The 27,283-nt window shown below is 34.2% G+C and overlaps 1 protein-coding gene across 2 annotated transcripts in view; it reads right to left on the reverse strand.

Moving 5' to 3' along the window:
* LOC149803260 (calcium-activated potassium channel slowpoke-like) overlaps positions 1-27,283 on the reverse strand; it is a 346,338-nt gene that overhangs the window by 33,133 nt on the left and 285,922 nt on the right. For both annotated transcript variants that reach the window (XM_089952911.1, XM_089952912.1), the window contains exons 17-23: positions 26,523-26,688; positions 20,131-20,355; positions 14,488-14,701; positions 11,902-12,000; positions 10,541-10,671; positions 4,614-4,808; positions 1,086-1,256 (exon numbers count right to left, since the gene is read on the reverse strand). In XM_089952911.1, the coding sequence (XP_089809037.1) occupies positions 1,086-1,256; positions 4,614-4,808; positions 10,541-10,671; positions 11,902-12,000; positions 14,488-14,701; positions 20,131-20,355; positions 26,523-26,688 (1,201 nt within the window). The remainder of the gene's footprint in view (positions 1-1,085; positions 1,257-4,613; positions 4,809-10,540; positions 10,672-11,901; positions 12,001-14,487; positions 14,702-20,130; positions 20,356-26,522; positions 26,689-27,283) is intronic.

Consider the following 27,283-nt stretch of genomic DNA (forward strand, 5'->3'; position numbering starts at 1 on the left):
AGACTGGGTAATTTTGTATAAACTTAAAAGGACCTTATGTCTGGATGCTTTCTACCAAACTTAGTCAAATTCTGTTCTGTGGTTTTTGGAAAGGTATTTAAAAGGTTTTGTATTTTCAGCAATAGTATGCATATTTGATTTCTAACCTATTTGTACAAAATTCTGAGGCCTTCATTGCATGATGCTTTATATCAAGTTTGTTAAGTAGGTTGGAGGAAGTATTTTTTTATTTTAGTAACAGCTGCCATATTTTATGGAAATTCTGCAACATCTGTATAAAATTTGAAAGTCCTTTTTGCCAGAATGATTTCTATCAAATTTGGCCAAATTGTTTGAGAAGAATCTATTTAAAGGTTGTTTTTTTTTATAGCAAAAGCAGCCATTTTGGATGACACATGAGAATGATTTTTCCAACCCTGAAAGCCCTCTATGCCAGAATGCTTTTTATTAAATTGGGTCAATATTTGCAGAGTGGTTTTGAAAAGTTGTTGTTTTTCTTTCTCTAATGAAGATGGCTATTTTTGGTGGTGTATCAGTATCATCTGTAAATGCCTGAATGCTCCCTGCCTATTTTGGTTTAAACTGCTTTTAAATTAGTGGTTACTGAAAGAACTTGAGAACTGTAATTATTGCTGAACAAGGGACACAATGCATGATGGATGCAAGACCATACCTCAAGCTCCCTTGGCTTTATGGCCATTTCATGGTAAAGGTCTCATTGATTTTGAGGTCTAGCATGCATCATTTGCATTCACAACAACAGCACTGCACTCACTGCATGATTTTAGGAGGAAATCTAACATTAGTCAAACCTCAAGAACACATACCAAAACATTTATTAAAAAGGAATACAGTTTATTACATTTTGCTTTTGTTATTACAATATGAGAATTTGTGAGAGTACTGAACTTTGTTAAAAATTTTTTGGGGAAAAAATGTCTTCTACCACTAGACTTATTTGCATGTCTAAGTTACATTTTAAACTTTGGTCATTTTTCAATCAATATTTGGATCTCAAGATGGATTATGACAATATTATGTCACCATTTCTGTAAACATAAAAACTTCTTGCAAAGCTGATGTACCTGATCAGACGCCAGCAGCTTGAAATCACTGGGTGGATTGGTTATCACATAGCGTTTTGATGATGGTCCTGCCTTAACAGCGGTTGTGTCTCGGAATCTATATAAACCAATACATAAAATTCCATGCTGTCTCAGGGCAAAAATGAACAGCTCACCATAGGTTCCATTCTTCTGAAATACAAGTTTACAAAAGTGTATTAAACTATTTTGTTTTTTTCTGGCCAGTAATAAATTTGACATATATGACAACATGTAAATCTGCATATGATCGAATACACTTAAAAACAAGAGTATCACAAATGGGACATTATATGCCCACCCAGTGTTTAATAGTTCTGTATGTAGGCATTAGCACAACATGATGACCTTTGAATTACTGACTAACAGGTCTCAATACGATTGACCAAAGATCAATGAATGTGGTCTTGAACAAAACTTAATGTGCAGACTTACCATGATCATGACCTTTGACCTGTAGAATCCTTGATCTACAGAGTTATTCATATCCCAAGTGCTAGCCATCCAAAGTTTGGTCAAGAACTCTAGTACAAAAGTTGTTGTGCAAAGCCAGGATTGGTTGGGCCACAATGACCTTGTCCTTTGACCTTTTGATCCCAAAATCAATAGGTTTCTTCCTTGCCTTAAGTGCAAGCCCTCCATAAATTCTGATCAAGGTAAATGGTCTAAAGAAAACTTATTTCAAAAAAATATATTTGTATTCTTTCAGTCACAATGACCTTAAACTTTGATCTTTCGACCCCCAAATCAAAAGGTCTTTCCTTACTCCAAGCACATGTCATTCACATAGTTTTTCCCAGGTCTGTGATCTAGAATTAATGTTACTGGGTGGACTCAGTGTTTTCTTTCAATCTCAGTGACCTTAAACTTAGGCCTATTAATGACAAACTCAAGGCTTCTTCCTCCAAGTGCAAACTATCAACAAAGTTTGGTACATGTAGATAGTGGAATTGTTTTTGAGCAGAATGAAAAAGGTAACTATCTGATAGATGCACACCGGTGCATGGAAAGATGCCATAACAATATATGCCTGCCTTTTGGTGGTGTAGAAAAACAATTGTTTATACCCCATACACAGATGTCTTTAAATACACACTGGGTGTACCTATAATTTATCTATAATATATAATCGACCATGCTTCACTAATTGGTTTAATCACATTCTCCCACTTTTAGAGGCTTTGCAATTATTATATCCCCAAATTTTGTACTGTTAAAAATTACATATCATAATCTCACTCAATCATTTATCAAATAATATCAGAAATATTGTCATGTTTTTCCTCAACATCTGATTTTATGAAGCTGAATTATTAGTCAACATACTTATTAGGATAAACATAAAATGTACCAAGTTTCACAACCATCTGCTATAAACTGCAAGAGAAGTAACATTCACAAAATTCTGTCACATGTAGTATCCTGTAGCAAAATCCAGAAGCAGAGACTTTTCAAAGTGAGCATCTTTCAACAATGGCTATCTGTACCAAGTTTCATAGTGATACATTAAAAACAGCACTAGCAGAATTCCGTCTTACAATGCATTCACCAACAGAGAAATAGGGCAATAACTCTTTAAAGTGCAAGAGCACAATGATTTGTCTACATGCATATCTAATGATGATGACCAAACTACATACAAAGTTTCATGGCAATTCACTGAAAACTGATTAGCTTCATTCACAAAATTCTGTCAAAGTTGCTGGAGGACAATGCAAATGTACAAATTTTTTTGGCAATCCACTGAAAATTGAAAGACTAGTTGTGTTCACAAGATCCTGACATGCCTAACATCAGATGCCAAGTCAAAAAGATGATAACACAAAAAAATCGCAGTGGTTTATCTATAAGTACATCTTTAGACAATGACCTCACATTTCCAAGTTTTAAGGTGATCCACTACAATATGCGAGATGAATTGCATTCACCAACTTCTGCCATTCACTACATCCAGCAATTCAAAAAGGGCACTAACTCTTACAAAAATCAGAGCATCACAGTGATCTGTTGACATGTCCATCTTGAGATGATGACCATAAATTGTATAAAGTTTCACAGCAATCACAAAAAATATTATGTGACTTGAGACACTCACAATTTTCAGTGATACCCTAAAAATAAGATATAAAAAGAGCAATAACCCTAATAAAAACTGCAGGAGCAAAATGACTGGTTGAAATACAAACCTTAATCCTTTACCTCATGCAAGTACCTTTGGATACTTCTACTCCATTTGCATGGAAGCACCTTTTGACATCTCTACTCCATTCGCATGTAAGCACCTTTTGACGTGTGCTGTAAACATCAGCCATTTTAAGCTGGTTTTTGGAGCGCCACCTTCGGGGAAGACCCCCAATTAAATACATTCATTTCTGCGAATGACAATTATGTCAGATCACGTGGTCACTGTTTATGCTCTGGTCGATATCTGCTATTTAAAGTAACTGGTTCATAATCTCCACTCTCCAAAATGGAGGTTTCAGATTTCATTCAGTACTTACAAAGTTTTCACAATTTGAATCACAACTATGAAAGATTCAATAACTTAGGTAAAGGCTCTGATATTGATGTAGGCAGCAATTAGTTTTTATAAATTATCAAATTCAGATGACTTAGTGATGTAGATGTGGACGGTGAACGAGTTCTCTCAAGATTTTAAAGCACATACAAAAATTCTTCCGTGAAAAATAATTACACAGCTATAACAACTGGACTTTACTCTTAAATTTTTCCTCACATAATAGATGTGTACCAAAAATGTAAAATGGTTAAAATTGCTGTTAAACGTAACATACACTACACTGCTTAACAGTTAACACGCAGGCCTATGCATATGGAGTCGAATAGGTAACAGGTGTTCTATTTATAGCTTGCTACACTGGGTAACTTTGCTATACGAGGTAAAGGGTTAAGATGATAACTGTAATGTTAGAATGTTTCAAAGTCACTGACTGAAAACTGTGGGACAAGTTGTGTTCATAAGATTCTGTCATACACTGCATTCTGTTGCAAGTCAAAAGGTCAGAACATGTACAAAAATGGTGGGACCAGAATTATTAGCTGACATTTGCATCTTCATATAATGACTATAATATTTTACCAATTTCAATGGTAATCCATTAAAATCTGTAAGACTAGTTCACCTTTGTACAGCCCCAGTGAGTTGTTTTTCAAGGACTATTCAAGAACTTCCAACAGTTTTCAAGGAGTATATTTCCTTACTTCAGTTCTAAACTTTGGCATTTCCTCAAATAAATCTGATGAGTTTTGGGAACAATTTCAACAAATTAAAGGACTTTTCAAGGACGAAACTAACTTTTTCAAAATTCAACGAGTTTACAAGACAGCAACTAAAATACAAGGATTTGTAAAGCTGTGTTCTCAAGATTGTGTCACAGATGGTAGGATCCACAATTGGAGGTACAGATAGAGAGACATTAGGATTTTTATGTACTCTTACCTCTACATAAGAGGTGGGGGTGTAATGTTCGCTATTGTAAAGGCTCTTACCCCAAACTGACAGAGTGGTCCAGAAAAGAGTGAGAGTTGGGCCACTCGACAGCGGTCTCGGTTAGCAAGGACAGATGGTGTGCAGTATCCTCCCCTCACACCTGCACCCTCTGCCAGAATCTGCTCCAATTCTGGGGTAGCACCACCCGTGATCAGTGTCCTTATGAGCGTCAGGGCATTGTCATTGAAATAGCTCTGTAGTACAAAACATAATGTGAGGAACAATCTATACCATATATGTAGGACATAGATGGAAAGACAACCAAATTTAAAGTATTGTTAAATGCAACAAGTGACTTATAAGTCTGCAATACCAACATATATATATATATATATATATATATATATATATATATATATATATATACACACTGATTAATAGAACTAATACCAAACCCACAAAACACATACCTCCAATTCCTCAATACAAGTTTAACTGGTCAAAACTTAATCTTGTAATCCTAATATATATGCAAAAACGTTTGTGAATGATTATGAAGCGCTCTCTCAACATAAGGTACCTCAGTATAAAGTAGTCCTTTTATAAGGTAGGTATATTCATGGATCCTATTGCATAGTATTATTATGCGTAAAATACATTAATATAAGATGACATCACATATTAAGTAGTCCATCATTAAGATGTCAATGACGGATTTACTGTCAAACATATATTATAGTGAGTACTATATAAAAGACATCAATGATGGATTTACTGTCAAACATGGAGTATAGTGAGTACTATATAAAAGTCATCAATGATGGATTTACTGTCAAACATATATTATAGTGAGTACTATATAAAAAACATCAATGATGGATTTACTGTCAAACATGGAGTATAGTGAGTACTATATAAAAGACATCAATGATGGATTTACTGTCAAACATATATTATAGTGAGTACTATATAAAAACATCAATGATGGATTTACTGTCAAACATGGAGTATAGTGAGTACTGTATAAAAGACATCAATGATGGATTTACTGTCAAACATGGAGTATAGTGAGTACTACATAAAAGACATCAATTATGGATTTACTGTCAAACTATAGTGTATACTATATAAAAGACATATATATTTACTGTCAAACATGAAGTTTTACCAACACATTAACTACAGAAAAAGCAGCACACAAACTTAAAACCACTATTGACATTATCATATCCTGCAAGACTGTTATCTCAGTTTAACTACCACTAACACACAATGGGGTTCAAAAACACTGACTCCTGCACAAGTGAGATGGTGAATTACAGGATTTCCTCTGAAAAATTAAACTTAGTAATGGAAGAGAGTGGGGTGTTTGTGTCTTAAACTGTTGAACACTCATTTGTTGGGAATAACTTTCAATCAACAGCTTTATTCTAATGAAGTTGTTAACTGTTCTGTAAAAATTACATTTATTGTCAAGATAACCAGTCATAAAAAGATCATTAAAAACATTACTCTAAGATATATCAATATACATCATGTGTACCTGTGAAAACATTGTGCATTATATTATTGCTTTTGCATGTGAATCTGATACATTCTTGTGCTTCTGTTGATCCAGAACAGAACTAGAACCTTTTGTTTCGAAATTGATGGTCATTTATTTCAAAAACAACATATAAACTCAACATTTTTATAGTTTTTTATGTAAAATACTGAAGCTGTGAATTATTTACAAGTAACTGAAAATTCTGCTCATCTTGAGCAAACCTCTAGAGTGCCAATTTACAAACAATAAGCTCTCACTTCTCCATAATTAACCCAATCTATGAGCCTAAGCTTTTCATGCACCAAGTATGCCTTTTGCTTGGTTCCCTTGCTATCCTTGATCACACAAGTAAATGGACCACTCTGGTGGCCTAATGGTTAGAGCATCTACCTTGGATGTGGGATGTCATGGATTTGATCCCTGGCCTAGTCATAACAAAGACTTCTAACAATGGTACTAACAGCTGCTTCGCTTGGTGCTCAGAATTAAGAGGTTAGTGTTAGGACTGGTTGGCCTGGTGTCAGGATAATGTGACTGGGTGGGACATCATGCTATATGTCTGCAGCATGATGACTGGGGCTAGACATCACTATAAACTGCCACACTGCAGACATCATAGCAATATGACTGAAAAAATCTTAAAGCTATGTTAAAAATCCAAATCACATCACACATGTGAATGATTTGAATACATCATTGATTAATGTTAGATACTATAAAGATGGTTCTTACATAATTAAATTTAAAACACTGTTTGAATGGTCAAATGAGATTAATTCACCTGCAACATGGCCATCAACTCTTGGGCAGGTAGATCAATTAACTTTCATGTTTTACCCCAATTACTTCATTTATTACAAAAGATGTAATTATCTAATTTTTAGAATGCCTGCCACTACCATTTTGATGAAAATAATCTGCCATTTTTGACCAAGAAATGAGCTATTAAGATTTACCAATTTTGTCATGATTTTATTCACATTCACATTCAGTAAATAAGGGCCTATATGAAAAATGGGTTCTATCCCCACATTATAAGTGGGTTCACAGGTTACCTTAACAGACTGAAATGAGGGAGTGGTGTTCATTGTAGAAAATGTTCTGAAGAATTAATTTAAAATTTCACACTGGGTGACTTGGCAGCATAAGGAGCTGTATAATATAAAAATGGTATGAACATTTATTGTGGGTCTTTGTGTGGAATGTAAATCCTCATGTTAAATTCACAAATTTGTTGGATTCTAATTCTACAACACGTAATACAGTTAAATCTGATTTTAGTGACCTCAACTATGAGTGACCTCGCATCATGTATGATGAAAATTATCATGCTTGATTTCATTTTACGATATAAATGCACTTTTGTGAGTGACCCATACTAAATGCAAAATGAGATACAACCACTACTAACCTTTAATTAATCTTTATAAGCACATTTTATTTACATTACATAAATCACAGAGTAGCGTTCCATGCTAAAATGAATTTAATAATTGTTAGTTCATCTCCTACACTTTGGTTGTACCAAGCCTCTCCAAGACCATAAAAAATGAGTATATATTTGATTTCATGAGCCCATATCTTACAACTGAATGATTGCAACCATAGTAGTTGCATTTTTAAACAAATTCTTGGAAATCTGCTGTTGGTTATTTGGAGTATTTTCAACTATATTTTACTGGCTTCAGAATTCATACTCATTTAAGACTGTTTCTCCCCAATTCACCCATAGTAAAACTGTTTGCAGTAGATTTTGTTAAGTTTCAGCATATATTTACTGTAGTGCATACATACTCTTCCAATAAACATATGCATTACTAAGGACCCAAATATTAACTTTAACGGAAAGAAGAGGCAGTATCTTAGCATAAAATTTTAAATATTATGTCTGTTGTTAATTTTTCAAACCTATGCAACTTGCCTTGGACTCAGAATAATACCTAAGATGCTTGTTCAGACAGGACTCTTTGTACTTCTAATCACTGAAATTCCCATTTCCAGCCATCACTGAATTTCACAAGACATTTTAGTTGCTTAGATTTTAGCCATTCAGCACTGGAGATAATGCACACTTAGACATCTTGACAATTTCAACACAAGTCAAACTGACTACAGTTTTGATGCCCCTTAAGTTCATTAGTAATCCAACCATAATCAATTACCATTTTTCATTCTTTCAGAATTTCTTCTGATCACACGTAATATTATCCATGCTGACAAACTTCAAACACTGAAGCCAGCTGACCCTACTGACAGAATCAAAGGGATGTTATTTACTTTATGCTGCTTTAAATTGGCAGCTAAATGGTTTTACTTTACTCAAGCCAGTTCACAGTCAGTATCAAAGTAAACATCAAACACTAAAAGCTAGGTGTGAAAAGAGGTGTGACATAGATTTTGCCTTTTGTCTCTAAAAAGATGCATTGATCAGTTGCAGGGATCTTAATATTCTGATGGCACCTGTCAGACCTTTTTTCCCTAAAGATTAATGTGCAAGTTAACATTTTTGAAAATTATTATAAAAGAAGTCTTAGGGAGTATAAAAAGTTGTTAACAACCACAAAAACATTAACATACTCGACTATTAAATGTACCAGAAAATGTGTAATTTTGGTTATGGATTTGCTGCTGTTTCGGTGTAAGTATCATCCTCCATACTAGAATATTCTGCAACCAAATTATTTTTATTTATAAAAATGGTTTTTAGAAAACTATACAACAGAATTTCAAACAATAATTGCATTTTGACCATTCTACTGTGCAGTTTTATTTGTTCAGGTTCTCAAACATGTACTGGAGGATGATAATAAATGTTTGTTGTTCTTTTTTATATTCGTTTCCTACATGACTAGGGCATAGCCTACATATATTATATTGTAAAGGTCTGATCTGCACTGATGCATCACCACACTGTAAAAACAAAAACATGATGTGAGTGACTGATTATTGTAACGTCTATATAATACAGACCCCAAAGTAATCATACAGTTATAAAAAAGTGTTATTTGCAAGGCTGATGGTGATTAGCAAATGAATATCTTTAGTGAGAATATAATCCTAAAATTTCCTGCACTACTGAGGAACCATGCTGGCCTTCTCTTTACAAAGGAATCAAGTTGGCCTTCTCTACCTCTGTTTAACTAGCTGAATGTGACTTTTATTAGTCCTTAAGTAGTAGCAAGCTTAGTCAGCAACAACTGCACTGAGTGTCTCACAAAGAAACAGCATGTAAACCTAGTCACCTTTGAATCTTACCTCATTAAAGCCTGTTGGTTTGACTGGGATTGTATGGTGCACCTGCCATGCAAGGCTAGATAGCATGACAAAAAGGTGACATGACATACGAATCATACATGAAAATTGGCTCATGGTCTATGGGTAGTAAAACAACAAAAACAAAACAATGAGATGGTGAGGATAATATATGAAAGTTCCCAATCAATGGGTAATGAAAATGGTTTTTATAAAGAGTAATTAGATGATGAAATACATATAGTGTGACTGACAGTAGACATGTTGGTTAATAATACTGAAGCAAAACAGGTTATACAAAAGCTATATTTTGGTATAAATGTTAACTTCCTTCAAGAAATTTAAAATACAAGACACATTTACTTATCATAAACATCCTTCATCTGCTGAACATTACAGCAACAATCATATACAGGTTGGAGATTTTCACATTCTTTGTGCTGTGGTATACTTCATCAAGCAGTTTAATGTACACTTTAGTGGACAAACAAATCAAAGACAATTTAAGAAAAGTACATTTGAAACATCCTATGATCCGTGTCCAATTGCTCACTTTATGTACCAGACATTTCATGTGTAGGTCAAGTCCTGCAAAATACAGCAAATTCAGGATCCCTTAGTGCCATATGTACTAATTTATCAGTAGAGTTCAACTACAAACTGCAGAGACCCTGACATGGTACTGCATAATGCAATGGCAGTTCTGGGTCATTGCAGTTTGTTAGGAGTAATCAATAGAACAAACAATGCAGGCCTTGACCTGTCAGTGCATTATGAAATGGCAGATCAGGGTCTAAGCTGTTAAGAGTTGGACTTGACTTGTACATGAGTATGTACAACAGGAGTTCTCATAGTTATCTTCACAATGTATGGACAGGTAAATAAGTGTTACCCAAATAACTTAATTAATATGCTGATGTGAATTGAAAAAAAAAATGTAAATGTTTATGATCAATGTATTTTTATTACTATACAAATTTATTTTGAAATGAATGCCTGTAACTTTTTAACAATACTAAAAATAAAGATTATGATACATGTACATTTACTGTGGGCATTGTTCCTTTATAAATGAGGTTGAAATTTGGCCTTGAAAACTGTCCTTTAAGGAACCTGTTAAGAGGTACCACCTGACTTAGTAGATCAGATGAGGTGGTCTATTAAGACACATTTTACTGTATGGCTTACTGTGCTCATGAGTGAATCCAGCACACTGACAGCAAATGCTGTTCCACAGGCAAATGGCTGGGTCATGTATAACTCTGTGTCAGGGTCATCTTCATCATCCTGATCCAAAAATTGCACATTTGAGTCATTGGCTGAAATGATAATAGCATAAAGTTTATAAAGATTACAAATTAATTAATTTTCTCACTGTTTTGATTTTTGAACTAGTGAAATGTTAGAGAATGTGTCAACAGACTGACTAATATATCACTCTAAGTTGTGTAACACGGAAACCCTGTTTCCACCATGTTCTTACTATCAGATGTGTTTGAGCTTTTGTCTCCTTTTTATGTTCTATCAACATTTGTCCATCAAATCTTGGACAAAAATCGTTACATAAAGATTAAATATCTGTGGGCAACTGCAAAAAATGTCATATGAGATAAATTAGATAACTAATGAAGATCTGGTCTGTACTATTATAATGGTAATGATGGCAAGATCTGGTATGTACCAATACTGTAAAAATGGTAAGATCTGGTATGTACCATTACTGTAAAGATGGTGATATCTGGTATGTACCATTACTGTAAAGATGGCAAGATCTGGTATGTACTATTATGTTAATGATGGCAAGATCGGGTATGTACCTTTACTGTAAAGACGGTAAGATCCAGTATGTACTATTATGTTAATGATGGCAAGATCTGGTATGTACTATTATGGTAATGATGGCAAGATCTGGTGTACCATGACTGTAAAGATAGTATGATCTGGTATGTACCATTACTGTAAAGATTGTACGATATGGTATGTACCATTACTGTAAAGATTGTATGGTCTGGTATGTTCCATTACTATAATGATGGTAAGTCTTGGGTCAATTTAAGTCTCAGGATACCCTTCATTATTTTAAAAAATACATTTTTATGACCTATACAAGTTGGGACTTGAAATTATATAAATTTTTCATGTACCATAAGTGTTGGGCATGGTAAACATTTTTTCTGCAAATCATTTGTGTATTTTGTCAACTATACTATTATTTATAGAATAAAAAGACTTTGCAGTTGTTAAGGGATTATTAATTTTAATTAGATAGAAATGTTACAAATGATATATTTGTTTTTAAAAATCAATAAATAATTTAGTTCTGCTCTGTCTTATTATCATTTATACCTCTTTAAAATACGTATAAATTCATCAGATAATGACAAGCACAATGTTGTATCCTGTTGATTACACTGAAAAAAATGAACTGATAAATATCAAAATTAAATTTTAAACCTGGACACTTCAAAAAGGTGGCTTTAGCATAGAGGTCATCTCTTTGGCAGTTCTGTACTTAACAAGAATTATCTAGAAACTGTCCATGACCTTACCTAACTCTGTAATAAGTGGAACATTTGAGCCACAGACAGAGCCCCGCCTGTTTATATTGGCTGGACTGCTTATCTGCATAAAGCCTGGTGGCAGAAACCCTGAAAACATATTGAGAAACAAAGGTACTGACTGCTTTCTATAAAATACAATTTTTATTATCACAATTTCAGTAAAATCTATAAAAAAAAATGTCAGAACTTGGAAATCAGCTACAACATTCCAAATAAAAAATAATTCTGGAATGCAGGCAGCCAATGGTTAGTCTTGGTTCTTAGTAGATACATGTACATGAATATAAATCAGCTCATTATAGATGTAATCATTTAACTCTTTGTTCTTTTTGCTGTTTACCATATATGGCTTTGACATAATAAAAAGTTTCAGGACACAGTACACTGAGGAGCAGTGGGATTTGTAAAAATAACTAAATCTCTTTAAAAACTTAAAAATTTGACATTAAAAGATCACAAATGAATGATTCTAGTTATCATAATATATATTAGAAAAATTAGCAGCAATAAAATTTTTACTAATTTACTGTCTTGAATATTATGGTTATTCCTTGTGTGACATGGTGTGACGGTACAAAATATTATATCAACAATTTGCTAATAAAGCATGGTATAAATTACTTTGTGTGATAAAATAGAAAATTAAAGATGAATTTGACCGTGAACATACAAGGCCAGGACTTGAATGCCAAGCCCCTAATCAAAGCATTGCTGTAATACACTTGACCTTGAGCCCAAGGTGACATGGTTAATCAAGCAAGTTGCAGAAAGAATGATTCAACCAAAATATATATTGGATGTCAGATCATAAACCATGTTCATTTAGAACCAGCTAGGTCTTAAAGTATTTCAGTGAAAATTCCAACTTTAATGAAAACCTTAATGTAAACAATTTCTATGACTGTGACCTTGACACTAAGGTCAAATGGGCAATCAGGTATGTTGCTAATTAAATAGTCTTAGCTTCGTAATGATTTGTCCAAAGATGACAAAAATCCATCAAAAGGTTTAGAAAATTAAATCATAAAACTGACCAAATCTCTAATGCAAACTGTCTACGGCTATATGATAAGAATCAATCAATGAGTTTAGGAATTATAAGCAAATAATCAAATGTCACTGAAGTTATACTGACTGAAAAGAATTTCCAGCATTCTATGACTGTTTCTTTATTTTAACTGCTCAGTGCTGAAAACATATATTATATTCTGAAGTGAGAGCAAGGATTTCAAATTAGTCACAGTGGCAACCATATTGGATGTGATCAACACCTTCCTCATTTAGGTCCAACTGGAGATGTTATAAAGTCTTTTGGTGAAAAGCTTATGTCAATATCAATATCCAAGATGGTCATCATAGTAGTCTTATTTGGTGTAAGACTGGTACTATTTGCGTTTAGGACCAAGTGGATATCACAAGCTTTTTGGTAAAAATCCCAGGCTGATATGACCTTCCATTAGGGAGGGACAATGATGACAAGATTTTCAAGATCGCTAACACAGTTGCTATAATAGATGCTAGATCACCATTGCTTTTATTTAGGACCAACTAGAAATCACATGAAGTAGCCATAATTAGAAGTCTTGAGTATAATCCACTTGTCAATATGACATTCTGTTTATGAGGAGTAGCCATAAAGAGATATTCTCAGTTCAGCATGATTTTCATTAGAACCACAGAGATATCATTAGAAGTCTTTTGATGAAAATCCCATGTCATTATAACTATCCATCTAGAAGAATCAATAACAAGATTTTCATAATGGCCTCCATGGCAGCCATATTTGATTTTGGATTAGCACCACTTTCTTTCAAAAAAAATCACGTCAACTGTAGTTTAGGATAACAAGAGTTTCAAGATTGCCCCATCAGCATCATTTTCATCTATAAACAAACTTGACAACATAAAAAATCTTTTGGTGACAGCCCTATGACCAGGAGTGGCAATAACTTTTTCAAGATGGCTGCCATGATGGTGATGTTGGATGCAAAAGTGGCACCATTTCCATTTAAACTACCAGTAGACATCATGAGAAATCTTCTGGTGAAAAACTTACACTGACATGACTTTCAGTAAAGTAGGAGTAGCGATAACAAGATTTTCATGAATGCTGCTGTTGGCAACCATATTGGATGTCAGATCATAAACCATGTTCATTTAGAACCAGCTGGGTCTTAAAGTATTTCAGTGAAAATTCCATGTTCACATGACTATCTGTTCAAAAGAAATAGCAAATAAAGTTTTTTAAATGACCACTCTGATCACCATATTGGATGTCTAAGCATCATTAGTTTCATTTAGGACCAACTAAACCTTCAGATGAATGCATGTGCAAAAACATTTCATGGCAATCGTCAAAGTAGTTTAGGTTGAGTAGTGATAACAAACTTGTGCTAACAGATTGACAGAAAATGGGCAACATGCCACTCCATAAACTCTTCTTGTCTATGATTAGTAGAGATATAAACTGTAACCAAAACTATAATAAATTCTAGATGACATGTTGCTGCTGGAGGAAAATTGATGGCTATGTTTCACTACCCGTTAATGTGGGCTTGACAATAAAGTTTATACCTGGCACTTGTCCAGTCCCTGGTGGAGAAGAAGCTTGCATCAGACCAATACTGTCATCAAAAGTCATAGCTTTGATATTGAGTGAGCACAAGATGGCCTCTTTATCAACCAGATGTGGATCATCTAGGTTCTTATCCTTGGCCGAAAGAATGACGCACATATCACACAGGTTTATGTTAACAGCACGTAGATTGGCACGATTGAGTGGAGAACCCTTGAGAAGATATTATATACAAATGTATGTATGTATGTATGTATACATGCATGTATGTGTGTATGTATGTATGTATGTATGTATGTATGTATGCATGTATGGCTGTATGTATGTATGTATGTATGTATGTATGTATGCATGCATGCATGCATGATATGTATGTATGTATGCATGCATGCATGCATGCACGTATGGATGGATGGATGGATGGATGGATGTTGTTGTTGTTGTGGGGTTTAACGCCATTTTTCAGCACGATAGGCTATACATGGCGGCCAGTATTAATGGTGGAGGAAGAACCCGGAAAACCCCGGAAAGAACCACCGACCCACGAGAAGCTAGATGGATGGATGTGTGTGTGTATGTATGTATGCATGCATGGATGGATGGATGGATGTGTGTGTGTGTGTGTGTATGGATGGATGGATAGATGTGTGTGTGTGTGTGTGTATGTATGTATGTATGTATGTATGTATGTATGCATGCATGCATGCATGGATGCATGTATGTATGTATGCATGCATGCATGCATGGATACATGTATGTATGTATGTATGTCTGTATGGATGGATGTGTGTGTATGTATGTATGTATGGATGGATGGATGTGTGTGTGTATGCATACATGTATGTATGTATATATGTATGTATGTACATATGTATGTATGTAATGGGTTGAACGGCACATCAGCACAATCCTGCTATATAATGCTGTACAAAAGCTATATTAAGATTAAAACCTTGCAAAAATCCTCAGAAGATAAAGTGATCAAAAGTTAATGCACACAGTGAGAAAAAAGATGAAATATAAAGATGTTGCAAAACTCCTACAAAAAGCATAAAAATCAAAGACAAGGGCAAAAAAGAATAAAGCCTTTAAAATATGAGGTCAGTTTGTTCTGTATATCTCATACTATATTAAAAAGTTTAGGACCTTCATACCTGAATTATTATCATTGGATGTATACTACAGCATACAAGTTTTCCTCATTAGTTGCCACTTATGAGGCGCTGTTCTACAACCACGAACCCAAATGGGGTATAACAATTTCCAAGGTTGTAAAGAAGGTTAACAAGCTGTGATGGATTTATCAAAATGCCATATCAATTAAACCTTAGGTAGAAAGTTACCAGAATGCAAATCTCACACTGTCAGTTCATTATTCTTTTTAATTTTTTATGATTAGTGACAAAATAAAATCCATCGGCTTTGATGAATGTTGATGCATTACCTGCATATGAAATTTTTCATAAAAGAAATATCTGGAGTAATTACCTCAAATACAGGAATGTTTTTTTTATGGTTTAAATTTTCCCAAAGCATTCTTGACTATAGGAAGGATGCTTGAAATTTACACTCATAACTATCTTAAGCAGCCACCCATGGGAAAAGGCCAAACTGGCTTTGTAAACAAGCCATCTCTGAATGCAGATTCACCTTTCAAACTTGGTTCTTGAACAAATACCATCATATTATTATTACTATTATTATTATTATTATTATTACTACATTTATTATTATTATTATTATTTGTAATTAATATTTCAGGCAACTAGCACACATTTCAATTCTGACAATTTGACATATAAATGTATCGTACATAAATTCTGATGGATAAGGGTTTCATTCAAAGATTGCTTCAAGCCTCTGTCTATTGCTTATGTACACCACTCCCATGTTTTCACACACCTAGATAACTTGTGAACCACCTAATAATGTAATGACAAGTGTGGCTCCCATTTTTTTTGGGCTTATAGAAAAGACCAAAAACAGACTTCTACTGTTTAACAAAACAAAATGTGAGACTGAAATTGGTTAATGAAAGGATGATACAGCTCTCATTTTGTCATCAGAAATGGCAGTCAGTGTGCAGAATATTGAAATTGTGATCAGTAATTTTGCAAATCTGAATAAGAAATTAAATATTTTTAAAGATTTACCTGACCAAAAATTTCTTAATAAATACTTTAATAATACAGAATAAATGTTGATTCATGATAATATAGAAAAAAGATAGTTAACTGTCTTGTTTAAGCCTGAGGGCATTATGGCAAGAACCAGTGTAAATGCTTTCTCAGTAGCTTATCTAGCTTTATTCTGACAACTTAATGGTCCTTCAACATGATGAAACTAGTTAATGACTACTTGTATCCATACAATTACTGTATATGAAACTAGTTAATGACTACTTGTATCCATACAATTACTGTATATGAAACTAGTTAATGACTACTTGTATCCATACAATTACTGTATATGAAACTAGTTAATGACTACTTGTATCCATACAATTACTGTATATGAAACTAGTTAATGACTACTTGTATCCATACAATTACTGTATATGAAACTAGTTAATGACTACTTGTATCCATACAACTAATGTATATGAAACGTTCCAATATCACTTTAAGATCAGCATTATTTCTTGTTAAAATCACCCACTTTAGAAACCTCCCAAGTTTATGCCTTTGGATATTGTTCTTTTATTTGCACTGATGCATTTGAAAATAGTTTAAAAATTCTAATCAAATGTACATACTTCTGACTTTTCTCTTTCTTTTTGGTCAATATTTTTTCATCTGTTATTACCTGGACATAGTTATCTGGGATAGTACAACATGCTGCGGTCATTTCCATGTGTTACTGATGAACAAGCAGTGTCTTTTAAAATTTCTATCTTGAAGAATTAATTAAACAGTGCAACAATACCAATGTGTTTTGATCCTGAGGTTTATGAGCTAAGATACTGAAGTTCTGTTGTGTTTGATTGCGATTTCCTCCCCAGTTCTGTATTCTTGCAGAATTTGGCATAGTTTTCCCTAAAGATAGCTGAAGAAACAGAATATCGCATATGAAGCATTGACTATAATGAATTATCTAATCTTGAATTAAGAAGTGTAACCTAATGATTAAATGCCTGTTAGGGGTCCCAGGTGAAAAATTTGTCAAATGCACCCAATTTTACACATTATTGATTCTCGGTTCAAGCAATGTGTGTATTTGAGAAAGTTTGGGAATGGATTCTGAGACCAGATTACTGTCACATAAAGGTAATTTAAGGTTAATTCAACTGTATTTGTAGATCAAAATATTTCAAACAAAATTATCGGAATCACTTTATTCAATTGAAACAATCTTAAAAAATAATTCCTTAAGTATGCTTGTTCATGTTACACCGCGATTATGTTACTGACTCATGAAAATTATAATGACCTTTACACAAATTAACTTTCAGTTATTTGATCAGTTACATTTAATTTATTAAAACAAGGGTCCCTCAAAGGGACTGAGGCTTTACTGGGTGAAAATAATTTCAATGAATTCAAGATAAGACCAGTTCTTCCTTTTAAATGTCAGGTGTTGAAACCATCTCTGATAGTCTTCATCAATTAAGAAAATTTCAAATTAGTTGCTGTGGTACACATACTGAATGTCAGCTTGACACCATTTTCACTAAGGACAAAGAGAACATCATTAGAAGTCTTTTGATGAAAACCATCATGTCATTATGATCATCCAGAGTAGTGACACGAAGAGTTTTTTAAGACAGTCATCATGGAGGCCATACTGGATGTACAACTGGCACCATTTTCAGTTCAGACCAATCAGGTCTCATAAAAGCTTATTGGTGAAAACCCTATGTTGATATAGCCATTGACATGGACAGGAGTATAGATAACAATAGTTTTAAAATATGATTTTACATATGGGATATTCAATATAAAAAAATTCAAAATGGCTGCTGTGTAAACCATATTGACATCAGATTGGAACCATTTTCATTTAAGACCAACTAAACATCAAATGAAGTCTTCTGGTGAAAATACCATATTGTTATAATGTTTTGTTATATTAGTATTGTGATAACAAGATTTTTAAGATAGCTGTCATATTGAAAGTCAGACTGACATCATTTTATTTAGGACAAGCTAGAATTCATAAGAAGTCTTTTAGTGAAAACCCAATGCTGATATGACCATTCATATCTGGAGAAGTTGCAATAATGTTTTCAAGATGGCTGCCATGGTAGCCATACTGGAGGTCAGATTGGCACTCATTTAATAGAGGACCAACCAGACATCAAGAGAAGTCTTTTAGTGAAAACCAAATGTTGATATGACTATCTATTCTTCTGGAGTGCTTATAACATTTTCAAGAAAGACACTTGGTGGCCATATTGGATGTCAGATTGGCATCATTTTAATTTAGAACCAACCAGACACCAACACAAGTCTTTTAGTGAAAACTGCAAGCTGATATGACTCTCAATGCAGGAAGAGTAATAATAACAAGATTTTCACAGGGTGAACATGGCAGCCATATTGGATTTCTGATCAGCATTCTTTTCATTTAGGACCAACTACACCATGGGATGAATGTGTGTGTAAGGTTTCAAGGCAGACCTGCTAACCCTGACGAGTCTGTCTCAGTAAGGCAGTGAATTTTTTTCTGTAAAATTGACCAGTTTTCAGTAAGTGTAACAAAATATCAATAATTGCTATTGTAAAGCTGGAAAACGAAATAAAGAGTTTGATGCATTGACCATAAACATTATGTTAAACTGAAACATTTGTAAAGTACGCGTAGACTTTATCCACCACAAGTACAGTTGCACGAACTCTAGTTCCAAACCCTATCCAGCTCAATGGCTTGTTGCTATCTCTAAACTTGACATAATTCTTGTAAATTATTTTCCATTTCACATGACGATGGCAATCATATCTCCTGCCATGAGAATACTCAAAGTGGAACCTGATGTCCAATAAACTTAATTGTGTCCTTTCCAGCTTTTATTCACAAGAATATGAACTCCTTTTTATTCTTCTGTGTTGATTATTAACACTTTTCTAGAAGCCTATTTTTCTTTTTTGTCTTCAACATGCATTGATTTCTGGATGCCATTTTTAAAACTTTTATAATCAACAGTTTTGATCATGCAGATGCTTCACATGAACAAATAGGTGCAGCTTAAAAGATCTGGGGTGCTGCTGTAAAGTTAGTCTGGTTCCCTGACTAATTTCACTAATTCTAAGATGAAACCTGGATCCAAATAAAACATGGATGAACCAATTATCCTGATTTTTTGGCAACAATCATATTTACAATCATATTTACATAGTTTTTGCTAGTATGCAATAAGTCCGTATTTTAAGGGTAATTTTTGTAAGACTTACAGCAAAATCATAGGAGTTGACAGGGCTGTCAAGGTAATCCTCCTAGTAGTTTATAAGTAATGATAACAAACTTGTACCAGGAGATAGCTGGCCAACAGTCAACAGATTATCCAAAATGATCTCCTGATCGCTTATGACAAGTAGAGCTAAATATATCACACATATGTATTATAATGACAGAGTTATCATCATAACCATATGGTATTCTCCTCTTATTTTATTGGCATCTTTATGTGAGCTAACCATACTTACTGGTAAAATCAAAACTTTTGGAAAATTCTGCAGAGTTTTCCACTCCCTCCTGAGGTAATCTAGATTTCCAACAATGACCACATGTTTCAGTTCACCAAAGTGAAAGTTGCTGGCTCGAAGTGGCATCACAAGATTTCGAATCCCAATCAGTGGCGAGTTGGCATCGGCAAACAGGCACACTACCACATGATTACATAACACTGTCATGGCAGCTTTATTACGATCCTAAAAAGATTAAAATTCATCACAAGATGACAACAATGAATGAAGATGATGATGATGATGCAGAATAGACCATTAGATACGAGTATACTGTCTGTAACAATTCTGTTTTAAATATATGCACATTTTTCAAAGCAGTCAAAAATGCTACAGCATGCTGCAGAGTCACCAACTGTGAATAATATTGTCAAATGTAATGTATGCTATTTACTCAAACAATAATATAATGAATTGCATATGATATGTCCTCCATTATTTAATAGTCCTATATGAAGGCACAAGTACAGCATGGTTTAATAGTCCTATATGAAGGCACTAGTAAGGCATGGTTTAACAGTCGTTTTTGAAGGTACTAGTATGGCATGGTTTAATAGTCCTATATGAAGGTACTAGTACAGCATGGTTAAATAGTCCTATATGAAGGCATTAGTACATAATGGTTCAATAGTCCTATATGAAGGCATTAGCATGCCATGGTTTAATAGTCTTATATGAACACACTAGTAAGGCATGGTTTAATAGTCCTATATGAAGACACTAGTACAGCATGGTTTAATAGTCCTATATGAAGGCATTAGTACAGAATGGTTTAATAGTCAGGCACCAGTGAGGCGTGGTTTAACAGTCCTATATGATGGCACTAGTACAGCATGGTTTAATAGTCAGGCACTAGCATGGCATAATTTTCTAGTCCTATATGAAGGCAGTAGTACAGCATGGTTTAATAGTCAGGCACTAATATGGTATGGTTTAATATTCTTATATGAAGACACTTTAAGTATGGCATGGTTCAATAGTCATATATGAAGGCAATAGTACAGCATGGTTTAATAGTCAGGCACCAGTAAGGCATGGTTAAATAGTCCGATATGATGGCACTAGTACAGCATGGTTTAATAGTCAGGCACTAATATGGCATGGTTTAATTATATCATGGTTTATTAGTCCTCTGTGAAGTTACTAGTAAGGCATGGTTTAATAGTCCTATATGAAGGCACAAGTACAGCATGGTTTAATAGTCCTATATGAAGGCACTAGTAAGGCATGGTTTAATAGTCCTATATGAAGGCACTAGTAAGACATGGTATAATAGTCCTATATGAAGGCATTAGTACAGCATGGTTTAAGTCATGCACCAGTATGGAATGGTTTAACAGCTTAGATGAAGGTACTCGTTCAGCATGATTTAGTAGTAGTCCTGTATGAAGGCACTAATACAGCACTATTTACTAGTCTTATATGAGGCACTAGTAATGCATAGTTGACTGTATTGGCTAATTGCAGCCATACATTTTCCATAGGCATATTTGATCATCAATAAAAATATGGATTTAAGCATGGAAAAGACTGGAACCCAAGAACATGTCCATGCTAACCGTGATAACAGGGACTTAACCCATGGAATATAGCATTAACATTGTTTATGGAATATGGGTTAGTAGCATGGAAAATGGAATGAATGTATACACTTTATTATTATCAAGGTTCCAACTTCATTATTTCCTGAGGATGAGAAAAGCCATATAAATAATGATCCCATTATAAGCAATTGTCTGGGACCATACACAAGATATAGCAGTGCAAAAGTCATGTGACCTATCCCATCCAATCAATTCAATTGTAACAGTTGAGGAAATATCAGGCATTTTCTTTCCAACTGATGACTTCACTGAGAAGAGAGTATGACAGAAACACATGAATTCATTTTTAAAGGAAAGTACCTTGAAAGATTTAAAGATAAAGTGTGACCCTGCAATAACACGATGGTCATGGGCCCATTGAACCTCATCATGGTATGTACCAATGTGTGATCCTGCAATAACACGATGGTCATGGGCCCATAGAACCTCATCATGGTATGTACCAAAGTGTGACCCTGCAATAACACGATGGTCGTGAGCCCATAGAACCTCTTCAGGGTATGTACCAAAGTGTGACCCTGCAATAACACAATGGTCATGGACCCATAGAACCTCGTCATGTTATGCACCAAAGTGTGACCCTGTAATAACACGATGGTTATGGGCCCATAGAACCTCATCATGGTATGTACCAAACTGTTTTATAACTAATCAAGTCAGTTAACTAAAGAAAATGATGCATGTGCCAAACAAATTGATGCAGGTGGGTGGGCAATAAAAGCAGGCACAAAAATATGTGCTTCATTTGCAGTTACAATCTTAAATCAACGAATATTAAATGAGAAATACATATTTAGTGAAAACAGAGATTACATATATAACATTTTACTTTATTCAGCGAACCAAGCATTGGCACATATAACTGTATACTGTTTATACATATATGTCTAATGTATAGTATGAAAAGAGAATTAAAACTGTCTCTCACATGCTGATCATGCCACATGTGGTGAATCCACAATACATGCAATTCCATTGAAAAGATGAACATACGAGATTTAAAATATTCAATAATTTTGTCAGACATCATTATATGTCTAAATTCAATGGAGGGAAAAAAAGAAAAATTATGTATGAAAGATGAAGCACATTTAGGGTTCAGTATCTCCCATGGTCAATACACTGTTTCTGTATAAATTTCATATTGCTCAAATTTTCTCATCTCAAATCATAATAAATTTAGTTTTTTGAAAGCCTTATTGATTTTTAGCTGCTTTCTGTTACTGTCACATTTGCTCTTGGCAAAGTCAATGAAGAATTTGATCATAGCTAATTGTGATTGTTTAACACTGAACTTAATCCTGTCCAGGGTTTTAATCTTCTCTTTAACAGTAAAAGCTTTACATTTCCATGTACATGTACCATTATCCATTGAAAATGTCCACTAATTTATGGTTTTACGCCTATTTGTTTGAAAGACTACAGCAAGAAAAACTGTCTGTTACCAGTGGGGTCATTTTTTATAGGGAATGGATGACATTATTCACCGGTAAAGTGACTGTGTTTAACAACATGAGGACATTTTGGCAGCCTTCATTTGTTGATGTTGTATGAATTGTTGCCCCATAATGTGAACATGTTTTAGCTCTGCAAATGACATTGATAATTAGCAATGTACTTAAATTATGTATAAGGAGCCACAATCATCTTATATTTGAATTCATGTGTGATCTCTTCCCCAAAATGATATTAAGCTTTTTACATGTTATTTTTTGCACTTTTAAGAATAAAAAGCATATTTTCATGTACAAGAAAAATATATGAGAAAATCATATTATAGTGGGGTCACAATGTATTACACTTAAAGCTAGGTCATAAATTCTGGTAAGTTCTTTTACCTTTATGAAGATGTGTAATGCAGCAACAAGTATTGGCAATTCAATCTTGAAATAATGCACTTCTGTAAATTCTTTTAAGTGGTTGAAAACTATAATTAATGAACAAAAGGGCATCTGCTAGAATAAAGGGGTCTAAAACTGCATTGATACAAATTTTTTATCCATGTTTATATAACACAAGTATATTTACAATGTAAATGAACATAATAACCTGTACAAGTGCTGACTTAAAATCAGTACAGCTTTATACATGTGGAACATATGCATGGACATTGTCTAGCCACTTGGTTCCATATAAAATGTCCAACTTGTCCTTGAACATGATAAAAAGTTTACAAATTATTCCATGGATGACCCAGGCATTTTGAAGTTCTCATTTCCTGGGAAGTGATGACATAGGCATTTTGTAAGTTCTCATTTCCTGGGAAGTTAATAAGTGTCTTCTTCATTAAGAAAAGCAAATCATCTTTCAATTTTATTGGAAGATAGTGTAGAAAACTACCTCACATTAGCTGCATTGCTCATTACCCCTTGATCTTTCACCTTCATAACCCAAACTCTTCAACATGCTTCCTTCCAACTTTAGCAAGCACTCTTCAAAATTTGGTACCATGGTATTGTGTGGAGTTAAAGTGATTATACAGAAACCCTCCTCCATTTTTGTGTCACAGTGAACTTGACAGGTTTTTTTCTGGGCATATGTAAAAATCAACTACAAGTTTGGTCAACATAAACTTATTCAGAAGAAACCAATTTCTTATTAGATTATCATGACCTTAAACATTTACCATTGATTTCAAAAGCTGATGGTTTCTTCCTTACCCATGCAATGCACAAAGTTTAGTCATGCAACTTATTCTTAAAAGTTAATGCACTAAAACCATTTTCTTTGAGTCACAACGACCTTTGACCTTTGGACTCTAAAGCCAGTACTTTTCACCTTACTTTTTGTGCAAGCCATCCACAAGCCTAAGTCCAGGTACATGGTCAACAAATAAAGTTATTATGTGGAAGTCATTTTTCATCTTGATTTCAAAGTGATGTTGCCCTTCACTTTTTCACACAAAATAATTAGGTTCTTTTATTTACACAAAGTGTAAACATGCATAAAATCTGGTTAAGGCACATGGTCTAGCAATAATGTTTTTGTGAGGAATATAAGTTTAAGTTTTCAGCCAAAGTAACTTTGACCTTAGACATTTTGACCACAAAATCAATAAGCTTGTTTCTTACTCCAAGTGCAATCTATGCATAAATTTAGATCCAGATACTGAGTCTAGAATTTATTCAGTTCTTGTACAGAAACCATTTTCAGCTTTCAGTTACATGGAGCATTAACTCTGAGCCCAAAATCAATACACATCTTCCTTGTTGCAAGTGCAAGCTATCCATAAAATTTGCAGAAGATTAGAAATTAAGAACAAAAGGTAACCTGTGGTTACTGTTTTTCCTTTCCTACTAACAGTGACCTTGACCGTAGCCATTTTTACCCCCTAGTTCAATAGGATTCTTCCTTACCCAAAGTGGAAGATATCCATCAACTTTTATCAAGGTTTCTGATCAAGAGCTAATGTTATCATGCAGAAAACACAACAGTCAGATGAACAGACAGTATCGAAGCAAAATACTCCACCTTACAGCTCATGAATAAAACTATACACATTTATTTACTTCTACTATAACTAGCTCAGGGCCCTTACTGTAAACATGTTTAAAAATAAGGGTTGATACATTTTTTTAAATAGGTTCTTACCACCCCCCTCCCCCAATGGCTGTAAAAACACCGGAAACTGATTAATTGCAACATAACAGTCTACAAAGTTTTCAGTACAGCTTATCTTGTTTATGTTTCACCAAGAGTATAACCCTTTACCTCATGCAAGCATCTTTGGATGCCTCTACACCATTTGCATGGAAGTGCCTTTTGATGCCTCTACTCAAGTCGCAAGGAAGCGTCTTTTGATGTTGGCTGTAAACATCAGCCATTTTAAGCTGGTTTTTGTAGTGCCACCTTCGGGGGAAACCCCCTATTAGATACTACATTCATTTCTGCAAATGACAATTATGTCAGATCATGTGGTCACTGCTTATGCACTGGTCGATATCAGCTATTTAAAGTAACTGGGTCGTAATCTCCACTCTCCAAAATGGCGGTCGCAGATTTCATTCAGTACTTATGAAGTTTTCATGATTAGAATCACAACTATGAAAGATTCAATAACCTAGGTAAAAGCTCTGATATTGATTTAGGCAGCAATTAGTATTTATAAATTATCAAATTCAGATAACTTAGTAAATCAGATGTAGACGCAGACGAAAAACGTAAATTTTGAGTATGAGAAATGGCAGCTATGGTTGGTCACGCGGCCTCACTGACATGATGGTGAACGAGTTCTCTCAAGATTTTAAAGCACATAAAAAATTCTTCCGTGATAAATAATTACACAGATATAACAATCGGACTTTACTCTTAAATTTTTCCACATATAATAGATGTGTACCAAAAATGTAAAATGGTTAAAATTGCTGTTAAATGTAACATACAATACATTGCTTAACAGTTCACAGGCAGGCCTATGCATATGGGATCAACTAGGTAACAGGTGTTCTATTTATAGTGCGCTGCACTTTGTAACTATGCTCTATGAGGTAAAGGGATAACTGAGTGAAAATTTACACCAATTAAATCTTAATAACATTCAAATGACTTTAGCTTTGATTTTTAATTTTCTATGTTTTGCTGAAATTCGGACCTGTTGTGCCAATAAATGACCTGGTCCCTTTAACTCTATTCCCCTCCTCCTAACTCTCATTATACAATATATTACACAAGAACAGATACATGTTATGCTGGTAGTAGATAAATATGAAGCATAAAATGATTGCATTTTTTACTTTCTGGATGCCTTACCATTATCACATCTTCTAAATGTTGGGATGGGCACCAATGAAACATGCCTGTAGAGTCAAACTTGCGAGGTTCACCACCACTGGCTGAGTCTAGTGCCAGATTTACCGGCACAGATGCAGGATCTTTCTCTATGGGAGGCAATTTACCTGCAGGTGGACTTTTTGGCCTACAAAGAGAAGTACATAAATGTTTACATCTTTACATGAAATAGACCTGTGGAAATACAGCAATACAAGTCATAGTGGATGCAGACTGATGTGTAGATTTTCACCAACTGCACAATATTTTTAGTTTTCTATTCCAAATCTCATCTTTGCAGATTTTTCTGTATTTATAGGTACCATTTGTTGTTTTTTTTCTGTTCTCATGCATGTGCCTCAGACATAATTCCATCACTAAAGATACCTTTGATGGATTTTCAAAACTGACACAACACTTTCTAGTTCTACTAGCATGATGCAAGCTTTGAAAATTAAGTATCAGACTTGAATGGTGATGACCAAAGAAAACTAGACATTACAAATGTAAAATTAAACAATTTTGCAATCTCATGTTTTGACCTCTGATTTACTGAAGGCAAACTTAGAAGAGAGCTATCCTTCCTTAAATGTAATGCAAGTAACCCAAAGGAAAACATTCTAGCTCTTCTGACCATGACCTTGGGTCAAGATTAATCAACAGTGAGGTACCTCTGGCCAGGTGTTGACTAGTAACCATGAAGTCTTATAAAAACTGGATCCAGGAAACATGAGACTGAACAG

The sequence above is a fragment of the Sinohyriopsis cumingii genome, chromosome 3 (genome assembly GCF_028554795.1).
Source record: "Sinohyriopsis cumingii isolate HCF-2022 chromosome 3, ASM2855479v2, whole genome shotgun sequence".
Taxonomy (NCBI): domain Eukaryota; kingdom Metazoa; phylum Mollusca; class Bivalvia; order Unionida; family Unionidae; genus Sinohyriopsis; species Sinohyriopsis cumingii.